Raw genomic sequence first — 13,455 nt, 5'->3', positions numbered from 1 at the left:
GAGGCACTCTAGAGTTCAAAAGAGGTATATACATCAGAGCAAAAAGGTGAAAAACATGGCGGTTTGGAACACACTCCCCCACCTAAGTTGGCATCGTCCTCGACGCCAATTGTTCATGGTAGCCTTCTACAAGCTGTCGATGCTGAAACATGTTGCTGGCCTTCTCCCTGATGGCTTCACATTCTGGCAATCCCTTCAATTGCACTAAGTACTTTTTGACTTCCCCTAGATAGTTGTTGGAATGGTTGAGGATGACCTCTGGCTCTCTGCCTGGTACACTGACTGTTGAGGGAGTCCGCTGCGGGATTGGAGCACGTTGAGGCATGCTCCGTTGAGGATCTCCTTCATCTTCGTTGGATGGCTTCGGGTTACATTTATGGAATACCGGATGCACTTGAAAATTTGCTGGCAAGTCCAGTCGGTATGTCAAGTTTCTCACACGTTTAATAATGGTTAAGGGACCATCATACTTGCGAATAAAGCCTCGGTGGTGGCCCCGAAAGATAGTTGTATGGTCAGGAAAGAGCTTGGCAAACACTTTGTCTCCAAGACAAAATTTTGTTGGACGACGCTTCTCATCTGCATATTTCTTTATGTGCTTGGTCGCCTTGTTTAGGTATGCCTTTGCCAACTTTGTCTGATCTTAACAGTTACTGACGAACTGGTATGCATACGGTGCTTTGCCACATCCTCGCACAGCAAGGGAGTGTGGAATTTGCGGCTGTTGTCCGGTTGCGACTTCAAATGGACTGTGGTCAAAGGACTCGCTCTTTTGAAGGTTGTAGCAGAATTGAGCTGCATCAAGTAAATCAACCCAATCCCTTTGGTTGTCACTGACAAAGTGCCACAGGTATTCCTCTAGCATACCATTTATTCTCTCTTTTTGTCCATCAGTTTGGGGGTGAGAACTTGTGATGAAATGCAAGTTTGTCCCCATTAAGCGAAACACTTCTCGTCAAAACTTGTCAGTGAAACGTGCATCATGATCGCTGATGATGCTCTCAAAAATTCCCTAATACTTGATTATGTTTCACACGAACAACTTTGCAGTATCTGCAGGTGACAGGGGCAGGCACAAAGACAACATACTTTGAGAACCTATCCACAACCACGTAGATCGAACTACAACCTTATGCTTTCAGCAAACTAACAATGAAATCCATGGTTATGCACTCCCACGGATGACTTGACACAAGTAGTGACTCCAGTAGTCCACTAGGTCTCTGATTGATGGGTTTGTCTTGTTGGCAAATCAAGTAAGTCCGCACATAAGTATCTACATCATCGCGCATCTGCGGCCAGTAGAACACACGTTCTAACAACTCTAAGGTCCTCAGTTTCCTTGGGTGACCCACCCAGTTAGTATCGTGGCACTCGTGCATCAAGCGCCTCCTCAAGGTATCCTATCGTAGAATATATAAACGGTCGTCCGCTATGTGGAGCAAATCATCCTTTAGCCAAAATTTCCGCGTCTTTCCTTCCTTCACCAATGCGATCAATTGTTGAGCCATCGGGTCACTTTTTGAAGCTTCTCGCACCTGTTCGAGAAGATCGCTCGTCGGTTGGCTTACACTATCATCCTAAGCGAGTAAAGCTGTAAGTTTTGCCTTCTGACTCAAGGCGTCGGCCACAACATTGGTCTTATCTACCTTGTATTCGAGAGTCATATCAAATTCTGCCAAGAAATCCTGCCAGCGTGCTTGCCTTGGACTCAGCTTCTTCTGAGTCTGAAAGTAACTTGTCACAACGTTGTCAGTGCGTACAACGATGTGTGACCCCAAAAGATAGTGCCTCTATGTGCGGAGACAGTGCACGACCACCAACATCTCACGCTCGTGCATAGTGTATCGACGCTCAGCGTCGTTCAACTTTCTGCTTTCAAATGCGATAGGATGTCTTTCTTGGAGCAACACCCCACCAATAGAGAAGTCAAACGCATCAGTCTGCACTTCAAACAGTTGTTGACAGTCGGGCAACTTCAGCACTGACTCCTCTGTCAGGGCATGCTTCAACCCATCAAAAGTCTTCTAGCAGGCATTAAACCATAGCCATGGTATGTCTTTCTTCAATAAATCTGTGAGCGCCACAGCGATCTGCGAGTATCCCTTGATAAAGCGTCAATAATAATTTGCAAGCCCCAAGAAGAAGCGTAACTCTGGAACCTTAGAGGGTGGCTCCCATGCTTGAATAGCCTCAATCTTCCTGTGGTTCATTTTGAGAGTGTCTCCTCCCACAATATGCCTAAGAAAATGGACTTCCATTTGGCCGAATAGGCACTTTTCCCGCTTGACATACAGCTCGTGGTCCTTCAGAGTCTGAAACACAATCTTAAGGTGCTGAACATGTTGCTCTATCGAGTCATTGTACACCACTATGTCATCTAGGTACACGACGATAAACTTGTCAAGGTGCGGGTAGAAGATCTTATTCATTAAGATTGAAAAGGTAGCGGGTACGTTCGTCAAGCCAAAGGGCATGATAAGGAATTCAAACACCCCATATCGCGTTACACAGGTAGTCTTTGGCTCATTCCCTTCTGCAACTTTGACTTGCCAGTAGCCAGATCTCAAATCCAACTTAGAGAAGACCTTCGCCTTTCCAAGTTAATCAAACAAGTCTGCGATCAAAGGAAGCGGGTACTTGTTCTTCACCGTCATTTTGTTCAGTGCCCCTATAGTCGACGCACAACCGCTTCGACCCATCATGCTTTGCTTGAAACAGCACGGGTGCTCCAAAGGGAGCTTTGGATGGTTGGATGATCCCTGCTTCAAGCATATCATCCAATTGTTTGCGTAATTCCTGCAGCTCAGGAATTATCATACAATAAGGAACCATTACGGGTGGTCGTGCACCTAGTACTAGTTCAATCTAATGGTCAACCTCACACCTCAGATGTAGCTTCTTCGGCATCTCGGTGGGCATAACATCGCCAAACTCCTTCAATACTGGCGCTAAGGCCTCTAGGACATCCGCAACTTCTTCTACCTCGTTTGTAGCACGAATTGTGACAAGAAAAGTCTTGTCACCGCTTTTCATACCTCTCTTCAACTGGAGCGCAGACACCAAGCGCTCATAGGGCATCCCTGCTATCGCAGTAACCATGCAGGGCTGATTCTTACTCTCAAAGCTGACAACGTTGAGGTGAGACATCAACACTGCCTTGTTGCTTCTCAAGAATTCCATCTTGAGGATGACTTTAAAATCATCCATAGGTGCGACTAATAACATGATCCTTCCCGACCAGTTATGAATCCACACTGGTGCATCACGAGCGACATCGTAAATGGCCTTAGCCTCTGAATTAACCGCTTTCATGCGACTCTCTTTCCGTTCTCACTATAATCCCAACCGTTCTGCTTCTTCACGCGAGATGAAGTTATGCATGGCACCAATGTCTACCAATGCCTTGGTAAGTCTTCCGTTGAGCAAAAGTTTCAAGTATATCAACTCTTTGCATATTGTCGGTTCTGCAACAATTGTGACCTTTAATGTATTCATTATCTGTATTGCACCAACTGTTGGCGCCTCTGCAGGTTGATCATCTTTCTCACCCTGAACAACATTCACAACTCAGAGTGTGCAGTTATCTTCATTCCCTTGACTGCAGTTTTTGTTGGGACATGTATCCTGCCAATGGTCCCCGTGGCAGATACGACAGTCACAACAACGATAATTGTCTCCCTGAAAGTTATTCTAATTTTGGTTATTGTTTTAGCCATCTTGTCGGACATGCATCTGCTGGTTCCCTTGGCCAGCATTCTGTCATTGGTCATTCCTTTGGTTGTCCCTTTGATTGTTGCAATCATTTCCCTATTGTCTGCCTTGAAATGCGTGATCATTCCTATCAAACTCGACAAGTTTTTCTGCAACCACAAGCGTCTTAGCTAGCGTTGCAGGGTCGTACCGAATGAGTTCTTGGTTTGCCCATCCTTGCAGTCTGTTGCCAAAATAGAACAACTGATTCTGATTATCTATTCTCTCAACTTTCAGCATTATCGAAGATAATACCTTGACATAGTCATACACTGACCCTATCTGTTTCAACGCCAGCAACTTTTTGCAGGCCATTTTCTCTTGATTTTTAGGTAGAAAGTAGTCTCGCAATTTCTATTGGAGATCCTCCCATGAGACAATAGCAACCAATCCCCGTCGAACATCACCCAAGCGACGTCTCCACCAGAGAGTCGCTTCATCTGCAAAGTACATTGTTGCGGTTCGCAGCCTATCTGCATCCTCCTCTATCCTCGCAGCTTCTAAAAATTGGTCTATCTCGTAGATAAAATTCTCGAGATCCTTTGAGTCACGCGTGCCTTTATACTTTGTGGGCTCAGGTAGCCTGTAACGTGGTCTATCCACGTATGTCGCAACGTCATCAGCCGAGGCAGTCCTCAACTGCCGCTCCAACTGTTCATTCTTTCGTCGGACAACATCCAATTCAACAACCATGATGTTGAACCGACCCAACAGATCATCAAATCTGGTGGAAAAGTCCTTCACCGAGTAGTTAAGTTTAGTGGCAAGACTTTCCACCAAGTCTTCCACTCTCTCTATTGTTGTCTTGATCTCTGCATTGAGATCATTAAAAGCGACACAAGTTCCATTAACCAACTTCTCTATGTTGGTCACTGTCTCAGTCAGCTCTGCAACATCGCGCGAGATGGATGACACTCGATCATCGACCATGAGATCTTCTTCAGCAGAAACCATACTGCTTGAAGGGGTCATGACATTCTTCTTTGATGTTATTGTTACTCCCAATGTCGACAAGGCTCTGGTACCAACTTGTCACGGGCCTAGAAGCGAAGGCTCCCGCGTTGTAGCTTCAGGAATTTGCAAACACTGAAAGCAGGCCTTTTAAGCGCACAAGCAATGAATAGCGCACACACACGAGCATAAGCAAGAGTACGTGCATGCACAAACACAAAGAGAGCAAAGAGACAATGATGCAAAAAGCTTCTTTATAGATACTTAAAAGCATAGTACATCAAGAGGAAAAGAGAGGGTCCGAATACACGGGGTACTTAAGCCGTAAGGCCTTGTGGGGCACTCTAGAGTGCCAAAGAAGTACATACATCAGAGCAAAAAGGTGAAAAATGTGGCAGTTCAGAACACTACCCATATTACGCCATAACTGATATCGAAAGGAGGACTATTAGATACTTGAGAGCCTAGCGTGAGAGATGCAACTTGGTCATTCCAAGTTTGGATAAGATCCAACCCATATGGTAAGTATACATATGACATGAATCTTTGTCAAGTTTCTGAATAATACTTGTCAAGTTTGGCCCAACCCGTTTTACCTTCGAAAAAAGATCTTACTATAGAGTAAATTTGACATGTTTTCCCAAATGCCTCACAAATTTTTAAATCCACAAGATGTATAATTTTGCAAGTTTCTTATTTTTTTAAGCCTTTTTACCTTTAGCATAAACAAATCTCTCGTTTTTCATACATTACATCACAATGCTTTTCTGATCTCGTTAACATCACTAAAATGAAATTCACATGATATTTTTGTGAAAATGACGTCACACGATACATGCTATGAAAATGGCTACCACTCATTTTCGCAAAAGCCCTACTATTTTTGCATTCATAGTACGAAAATCATGACAATGCTTGCAAAAATTCCTCTAAGTGCAAATTTCGCCAAGAGTTTTGCGTTGATGGTTGTGAAAGTCTATTTTCGATAAGAAAATCATGAAAACTTTATGGAATTCACAGACTTTCACATGCAACCACCTTTAAGAGATGCGAAATTTCATATTAGCATGCGAATTTTGTTACATATATATAGGCGATTAGCGTGCAAAGTTTGCTAGGAGTTTTACATTGGTGGTTGTGAAAGTATACTTTCGATGCAAAAATCATGAAAACTTTGCAGAATTCATGAACTGTAATTGACTTTAAGCGATGCGAGATTTTGTTTTAGCGTGCTAATTTTACAAAAGGATAGGAAATTCACACGTGTATGCATGTGTGAATTTTCTATGCAAATGTTTTATATACATGCAATTTTTCTTCAGCTCTTCATCATTTTTTCTTAAATTTATAAATTTTCTGTGCAAATTTGTATGTATACATGTGAATTTTCTATTTATGTGTAAAATTTCATCAAAATATACAATATTTTTTTTCTTTAAATTCTATGTGAATGAAAAATGAATGAATTTTGCCCTAATACCATAAGAACACAAATCATAATCATTATGACTCTCTCTTTAAAAGTTGGAGCTGGTGTTGGACCAAGCATAAGAGTTCCATAGGCCCCCTTTTTTCGTTAAGTTTTATTAGGCTCCTTCAAAAATCATAGTTTTAAGTTTTTTTTCTCATGTCTAACTATGTAGATATGATTTATAGGTTTTGTTTATTAAGAACCAACTTTTGGAACGCCGAAATCTGACATGCATATAGATTTTTTTGATGATCCAAAATCAATGGCTATGAAGGTATCAATTTTTCTTAGCACATAAAATCAAAAATTTTTATCAAAAAAACATGATCCAAGAGTCGATTCTTACTAAATTGATCATGCCAAATGCATCAAACAGGTCAAATTTAACATAAAACACTTAAAACCTATAGGGAAGAAGAGGGCAAAACAAGAAATGGGGCCTAATATGTTTAGTTATATATATAGGGTAACTAAAGCATTTAAACCAGTCAAATATGTAAACTTTGTATGAATTCAGATTTTCATAGGTTTTCTTTATTTTTTTCTAAAATTTTATGTACGGATCTGATCTACGTGCATGATTTTTATAGAAACGGACTCTTGGATCATCCAATTATGATGTATAATAAGGATCTTTTAAGGCTAGAAAATCAATGACTCAAAATTTTCATGAATATGAAGCATAAAACCATCCCAAATGCCAAATGCTGAGTTAGATTTGGAAAAAAACTATCATTTTTTTTGTTACATATTTCTATCTATCTATCTATATATATAATATGTTCGCGGCTTCTTTACAAAATTACAGCTGTCTCTCGCAAATTTAAATTTCTGCCTTTCCCAGATACAGGTGGCAGCAAAAGGATGAGGCACTTATTCTTCAAACTCACTCAATTTCACGAGATTATTTTCCAGGGTTTGTATAAGATTGTGCTCCCTCACGTCCCTAGGGTTTAGGGGAGGTTTATCGTCTCCTTCGGAAATCTCCATGAGACCTCCCGCGATCTCCCGACATGAACGGCGACACAGAGGCGGAGCGAAGCCTCTCCCCGCCTCTGCCGCCGACGTCTTCCTCCTCCCTCGCCGCCACCGTCGCTCGAGTGGCGGTGTCGCAGATATGCCGGAGCGCGGGCTTCCGATCGGCGGAGCTCTCCGCCCTGGACTCCCTCTCCTGCGTTGCCACTGCCTACATCCGGCACCTCGCTAGGTCCGCCCGCCTCCACTCGGAATCCACCGGCCGGACCGAGTGCAGCATCTTCGACGTCGTCCGCGCCGTCGAGGACCTCGCCTCCTCGCAGGGGTTCACCGGCGCGTCCGATCTCAACCGCCCGCTCGCGAGATCGGGTGCCCTCGCGGAGATCGTCGAGTTCGTCGCCCTGGCCGATGAGATTCCCTTCGCGAAGGAGGTCCCTTGGCTGATTCTTCCGAAGGAGGTAGTGATTTCGCCGAGTTTTTCGCAGTTAGGGGAGGAACCGCCGTTTCCGCATGTTCCATCATGGCTGCCTGCGTTTCCTGAGGGTTTTCCCGGTAGGAAAGAGGGAAAAGCGGAAGAAGTCTGGGCCGATGATCGAGCCGGCCCTGTGGTTGGGATGAACAAGAGCGGGATTGGTTCTGGACTCTGCCTGAGTTTCCTGCCGCTGGAGAGGTCGATTGTGAGGTTCAAGTTTGGAAATTGTGAGAAGTTTTTTGATAGGGATGGTTTTGATAGTGGAAAAAAGAGGTCTTGGCTTGGTAAGATTTGGGAGAGGAGGATGAAGGGAAGGTCGGATTGAAGACGGGGAGAGGAAAGTGAGGATTTGGTGCAGGGTTGTGCTTTTTTGTTAGCAACCCTCTCAAAGTTTTCAAATAGTCTCTTGATTTCTGGTTCACTCGCAATTGGAGATCATGGTATGTTAACTGTTGCTCGTGTTTGGGATATCTGTTCTTTAATAATCGTCCTTATTGGTTGCATCTCTTCTTTTTGGTTAATTTGAAGTTGGTCTTTCTACTGGATTTTGCTTCGTTATCGAAAGAGAACTACTTATGAATTTCCAAACACATGAACTTCGTCTTTTGCTTCATTCCTTTGTCACATACTTGCAATTCATGTTCTTACGCGTATGAATATGAATATAGAAAATTATGTTCAGACGAAGCGATGATGGGTGTAAGGTAATCTTGTCTTGTGCAGGTCACCATGTCAAAACTGGAAAACAAGCTGTCCATGAGGATCTCTGTGTATTGTATAAGGTAATAATCAGGACCGTCAGGTTCAAAGCCCCCAATGCAAATGGATATGAAGTTGTTAGCGAGGATAGAATGCAGAATGCCGCTTTACTTGTTAATCCTGAATGATGGTGCTGTAATACTGAAATAGTCAAAGAAAATGGCACCAGTTTGGTTTCCATTCTTTTGTTTGTTGATGGACTATAAATACTGAACAATCTGAGTTTCCAGTTAGATAATGATATAACTTCAAAAAGGTGCGACACAGGAATACAACGGTTAAAATTGTAGAAATATACATGGAATACAATTAGTAAAAATGTGCAAATATAAGTCTCATGGTTATTTTGTCAAATTCCCTATGATGTATAATGGTAATGAAGCTTTATGAGCTTTTGATTTTCGCATATGCCAAATATCTGTTATCTATCACTTTACGTTGATTGGTTTAACTTATTGGCTAAATAGTTTCGTGCATTTTCTGTCCATGCTTGTTCGCATGTAAGAAGAAATGACTAAGTATGAAATAAATTTTATCCATTTTATAAAGACAGAGACTTAAATTTTGTGCGTAAGAGTTGAACTTAATCAAGCAGAGTTATTTCTTAGGCCCTTGACTATGTGTTTTTCATCCACCAGTGTTTCTTCCTCATAATCACCACCTTTCAGGTTTCTCCCTCTCCTGATTGGTGGAAAATGACAATTGGTTCTTTCTACTGTTCCTAACACATGTAATGAGTCTCTATGGTCGTTTCACTCATTTTCTATGCATCAATTACCTAAAGTAGACTTCACTAAATGACACGGCTTCTTCATCTTTACTTCATTGCTGTGATGATTTATTTCTTTTTTTGTTCATGCATCATTGTGCATCAATTTGTGCTCACTTATTCTATATTTTTGAACATCTATGATGGGATTTAAGTTGAGTGCCTCATCCATGCATTGCCTTTTTACCACAGACAATATTGGTCTTGGAATTATCTCGTCAAAGCATTTCTCAAGATACTATAGTATTTGGTATAAATCTTGGAAAATTTTGAAAATTATAATACAAAAATATGAACAGTTTTTTTTCAATATTGTCAATGAAAGTTGGAAAGGATTTTAAAGTATAAAATATGAGGAATAACAAAAATATATTTAAATACAGAAATTTTGAAAAATTAGTGACTATAATTTTAAAATAATGAAAACATCAAGATATTTTTCCATTTCTAAATTTTTTCCAATTATATCATGATATCACTATATTTCACAACATCAGCAATATCTGCGATGGTGATTTTTATTAGTCCATTCATAGTTTGTACTTTATTTTAGTTTTATTGACAGACCTATGGATTTATGTATTGATGGTTTTAAATTCTGGGGTTCTTAAATTATTTTATGGTTTTGTTTTTGTCATGTGCAAATGATGGCTTACACTTGATCTCTGAACTTGAGGTAAGTTCACATGTTGACATGTTTATGAATTGCTGATGCACATCTAATTCTTTTTATTTTTGAGTTGTACTAAATAACTAATCATGGTACTTGTTAGTCATGATCATGCTTCTTATGTTGAATTCTTTCATTAGCTAATGCTATAAATTTTGCTATTCAAGCCAACCTAGAAGCCCCTACTTGCTTGCAGTGCTGGGTATTTGTGGCAGGCTACATTTGTAGTTATAACTTTTTTGGTCAACCCATCCTTCTCTTTGTTCTCATTCAACTGTTTGATTGCTCACCAATTACTGGAGTCACCATTTAGATGTTTGTCTATGCGAACTGCCAAATGTGATAGGAATGTGATGAGTGCTGTCTCATTCAATATGGTTCATGTGGTTAGGCCTAGACTGAACTACTTGTTTCCAACTTGTAGTTCTTATACATAGCCAATATGAAGGTGGAGTTGGTTTGAGCCTGCTGGAAGCCTATGGGAATTACTGCTGGAGGCTAGTTGACATGTGGACATTGGTACATATGTGTGCACCATGACGTACCTGCTGACTGTCTTGGTTCTGTTGTTTGGGCAAGATGGGAAGGAAAATTTCATGTTTAAAGCTCCAGCAGTGGCTACAGGGATACACTATATGGATTTGGTGGTATATTGAATTGTAATAAATAGATTAATTCCTATCCTGACCATCAATATTAAAGGCATTACATACCTTGCTTCACAGAACACCAAAAAAAAGCTCTAGTTTTTCCTCCTTGTCCTGCTGATTAGTGAGTGTTATAAAGGTGTAATACATGTGCTCTGTGTGTGTGTGAGCTGGTAAAGCCGTGTTGAGGGAGTTGAATGCTTAAATGCTTCCTGAAACCAGCAAAACCAATTTGATCATCTGATTAAGTGTTTTTTCTGTCCCATGAATCTCTCTCTCTCTCTCTCTCTGAGCTGCTAAAGTGCTGTCAATGTAGTTGGATGGTTAAGCACTTCCTAAAATGAGCTAAATAAATTTGATCTTCTAAAAGTGTTTCTTCTGTCCCATGAATCTCATTCTTTTTGCATGCTGAAACATCTGTGTAGTGTGTATGTGTGTGTTCTCTCTACTTCTCTTTATAATTTTAGGATTTATTGTCTTCCCCTCATTATTTTGTTGGTTGTGAAGCTGGTAATGTAGTGTTGAGGAGGAGGATCTCTCTATAGTTTCCTCAACACCTCCCAAAACCAGCTCAATTGATTCAATGAAACCCTATCGGGTGATATTTTTGTTCACAAATATCATCCTTGTCAATATTGAAACCTCTTTTGTACTCTCCCAATTTTTGGAAGAGGGGAGTTGTTTGGGTTATCCATTTCCTCTGTTTTCTTTATTTTTGCTAAATTTTGTTGTTTTTTATCATAGATTAAAATTTCATTAATCTTATGTTGTACGCTGAATAAAGTGCACAATTTGATGACACACCAGCTGTTAGAATCTCTTGAATTTTCTGTGGCTTTTAGCTTTTACTGGTGGTTGGAGCTTGTAAGGTCCAAGAAGTTGTTGATTCTCATAAGACTTCAAATGCGCCCTTGTGAGGAGGGGTAGAAGGAAATTGAGCCAGACATAGTCAGGTACCTACCCCAGATCTCTTTGGTAGTCACAGTTACGAGTCTGGTAAATTAAATGGGTCTATCGTTACATGTGTGGATAGGCTCCTGCGTTCCGTTCAGGCCATCGACCACACTTGTTACATCTATACTCTACACTTCTATAAACCTCCTCTTAGCTATTCTGTCATGCTTCTTTCCATTTTGATGACGCACCAAAAGTTGGAATCTCTTGAATTTTCTGTTGCTTTTAGCTTTTACTGGTAGTTGTAACTTGTAACGTCAAAGAAGTTATTGATTCTCATAAGACTCCAAATGTGCCCTTGCTAGGAGGGGTAGAAGGAAATTGAGCCTGACATAGTCAGGTATCTACCCCAGATCTCTTTGGTAGTTACAGTTACAAGTCTGGTAAATTAAATGGGTCTATTGTTACATGTGTTGATAGGTTCCTGCTTTCAGTTCAGGCCATCATCTGCACTTGTTACATCTAGACTCTACACTTCTATAAACCTCCTCTTAGCTATTCTGTCCTGCTTTCCATTGTTTGATTACTTTGACTAGAGTTTGCTTTCATCTTTGTTGTTGTTGCTGCCACTGTCTTTTATGTTGTTACAAGGTTAAGTAGACAAGTCTAGTTTCATTCATTTTTTATTTTTAACATAAAACTTGGAGTTCTATTGGCTCTGCATGCCTCTTAATTAAATAAGATTGCTTGCAGCTAATGCTTTTGCTACCATTGTTTTTTGCCTGTGGATATGGAATGAAATGGGTAGACGAAGGATAGAGCGAGGAATTTGTTTCAAACTTTTTTTCGCAAACCTTACAGTTTTTTGGAGTATTGCCTTGATTCGAGTGCATTGCACTTCCAAAAATGGAGGACTTGTATTAAATGATATAATAAAGCTGTGTTTAATGTGTGTCAGGCTACGTTAACAATATCATAGAATTCTTTATTATTATTTTTGTTGTTTATATCATCAAGTAAAAATGAAAAAATCCAGTTGCAGTCTAGTTGGTCAGGATGGATCAGGTCTGGGCAGTATAATAGGTTTTCTAAATTTCAAATCCTATGGCTATTCAAAAGAACAAGAAAAAGAAGAATGGAACGGATTAAGAAGAATGTCTAAAAATTTAGTGAAAATAATTGATTGAGTAATAGTTCTATTTTCTGCAATGGATAAGCTGATAGAGATGACCCTTCCCTTTTAATTTCTATGTAGTTCTTACTTTTTATGTTCTTAAGTGGTAGCACACGTGTTAACAGCACCATGAATGTCTTCTATAAATCTGGTTTGTCATCATGAAACCTTTACTGAGCTTCCTATGTTAGTAAAGGTTGAACATGTAGATTGCAGCGGAGCAATTGGTTGCCTGGTGATAAACCTTTTCAAATGAGTCCTACCTGGACTCAGCAACTGTCAGGTCTCAGCATTTTGCCTCCATGCTGCTGGAGTAAGAGAAACTGAATTAAGACAAAGTTCAAACACTTGGTTCAAGGAAACCTGACTAGGAGAGCCCATGAAACTTTTTTATCATATCTGAACTACAGTGATGAATATCCCTTCTTCCTCTGTACTCAAGGAAGAAACATGACGTCTTTGAAGGGATCCTGCTAAATCAGTTAATGGTAACTTGAAGCTGAGTTGGGTGAGGAGTGATCGAGGACAGGGCCAGGGCCTTCTTTATGAGATAATTTGATAGCAACCTGGCATCGCCCTTGTAATATATTTAAATTCAATTTTTTGTGCTGGTTTGGATATCTCTCATTAGGATATTATGGATCTAATGATCCAAGTGGGTGTATGGGGTATTAGGGGATACTGAGAGGGATATAAAAGTCTTTTAGGGCTAACAAGGATAGCATGGGCGGCATTTGAATTGTAAAGGGGAAAGGACATCCTTTTTCTTTGACTCAACAACCTACCAGGGGCCGAAAGGTCATTTGATGTCCCCAAGTGCATTTTGGTCATCTTACCCCTAGGGGAGTTCTCATCCCTTGGCTTGGAAAATAATCTCTTCACAATTGAATTCAGAAAAGAAACGTCTAGAGGGCTTGGAA

At 40.5% G+C, this 13,455-nt stretch overlaps 1 protein-coding gene and 1 non-coding gene across 3 annotated transcripts; both read left to right on the top strand.

The window, feature by feature from the left end:
* Positions 1-7,123: 7,123 nt before the first annotated feature.
* LOC149840644 (transcription initiation factor TFIID subunit 8-like) lies at positions 7,124-11,617 on the top strand. 2 transcript variants are annotated; one of them, XM_090004515.1, is made up of 3 exons: positions 7,160-8,062; positions 8,346-8,404; positions 10,245-10,627. In XM_090004515.1, the coding sequence occupies exon 1, from the start codon at positions 7,189-7,191 to the stop codon at positions 7,945-7,947; it is 759 nt and encodes a 252-aa protein (XP_089860641.1). In that variant the 5' UTR covers positions 7,160-7,188; the 3' UTR covers positions 7,948-8,062; positions 8,346-8,404; positions 10,245-10,627. The 2 variants fall into 2 exon arrangements, with proteins under 2 accessions (XP_089860640.1, XP_089860641.1); XM_090004514.1 differs by having other exon boundaries at positions 7,124-8,062; positions 8,346-11,617.
* Positions 9,800-9,866, top strand: LOC149840645 (small nucleolar RNA snoR101). The gene has a single exon (XR_016431754.1). It is a non-coding gene; the product is annotated as a small nucleolar RNA snoR101 (small nucleolar RNA).
* Positions 11,618-13,455: the final 1,838 nt, after the last annotated feature.

This window comes from Nuphar pumila, chromosome 4, assembly GCF_984573655.1.
Source record: "Nuphar pumila chromosome 4, dmNupPumi1.hap1.1, whole genome shotgun sequence".
In the NCBI taxonomy this organism is placed as follows: Eukaryota; Viridiplantae; Streptophyta; class Magnoliopsida; order Nymphaeales; family Nymphaeaceae; genus Nuphar; species Nuphar pumila.
The sequence above is the reverse complement of the archived record's forward strand: the minus strand, read 5'-3'. Positions and strand labels throughout refer to the sequence as shown.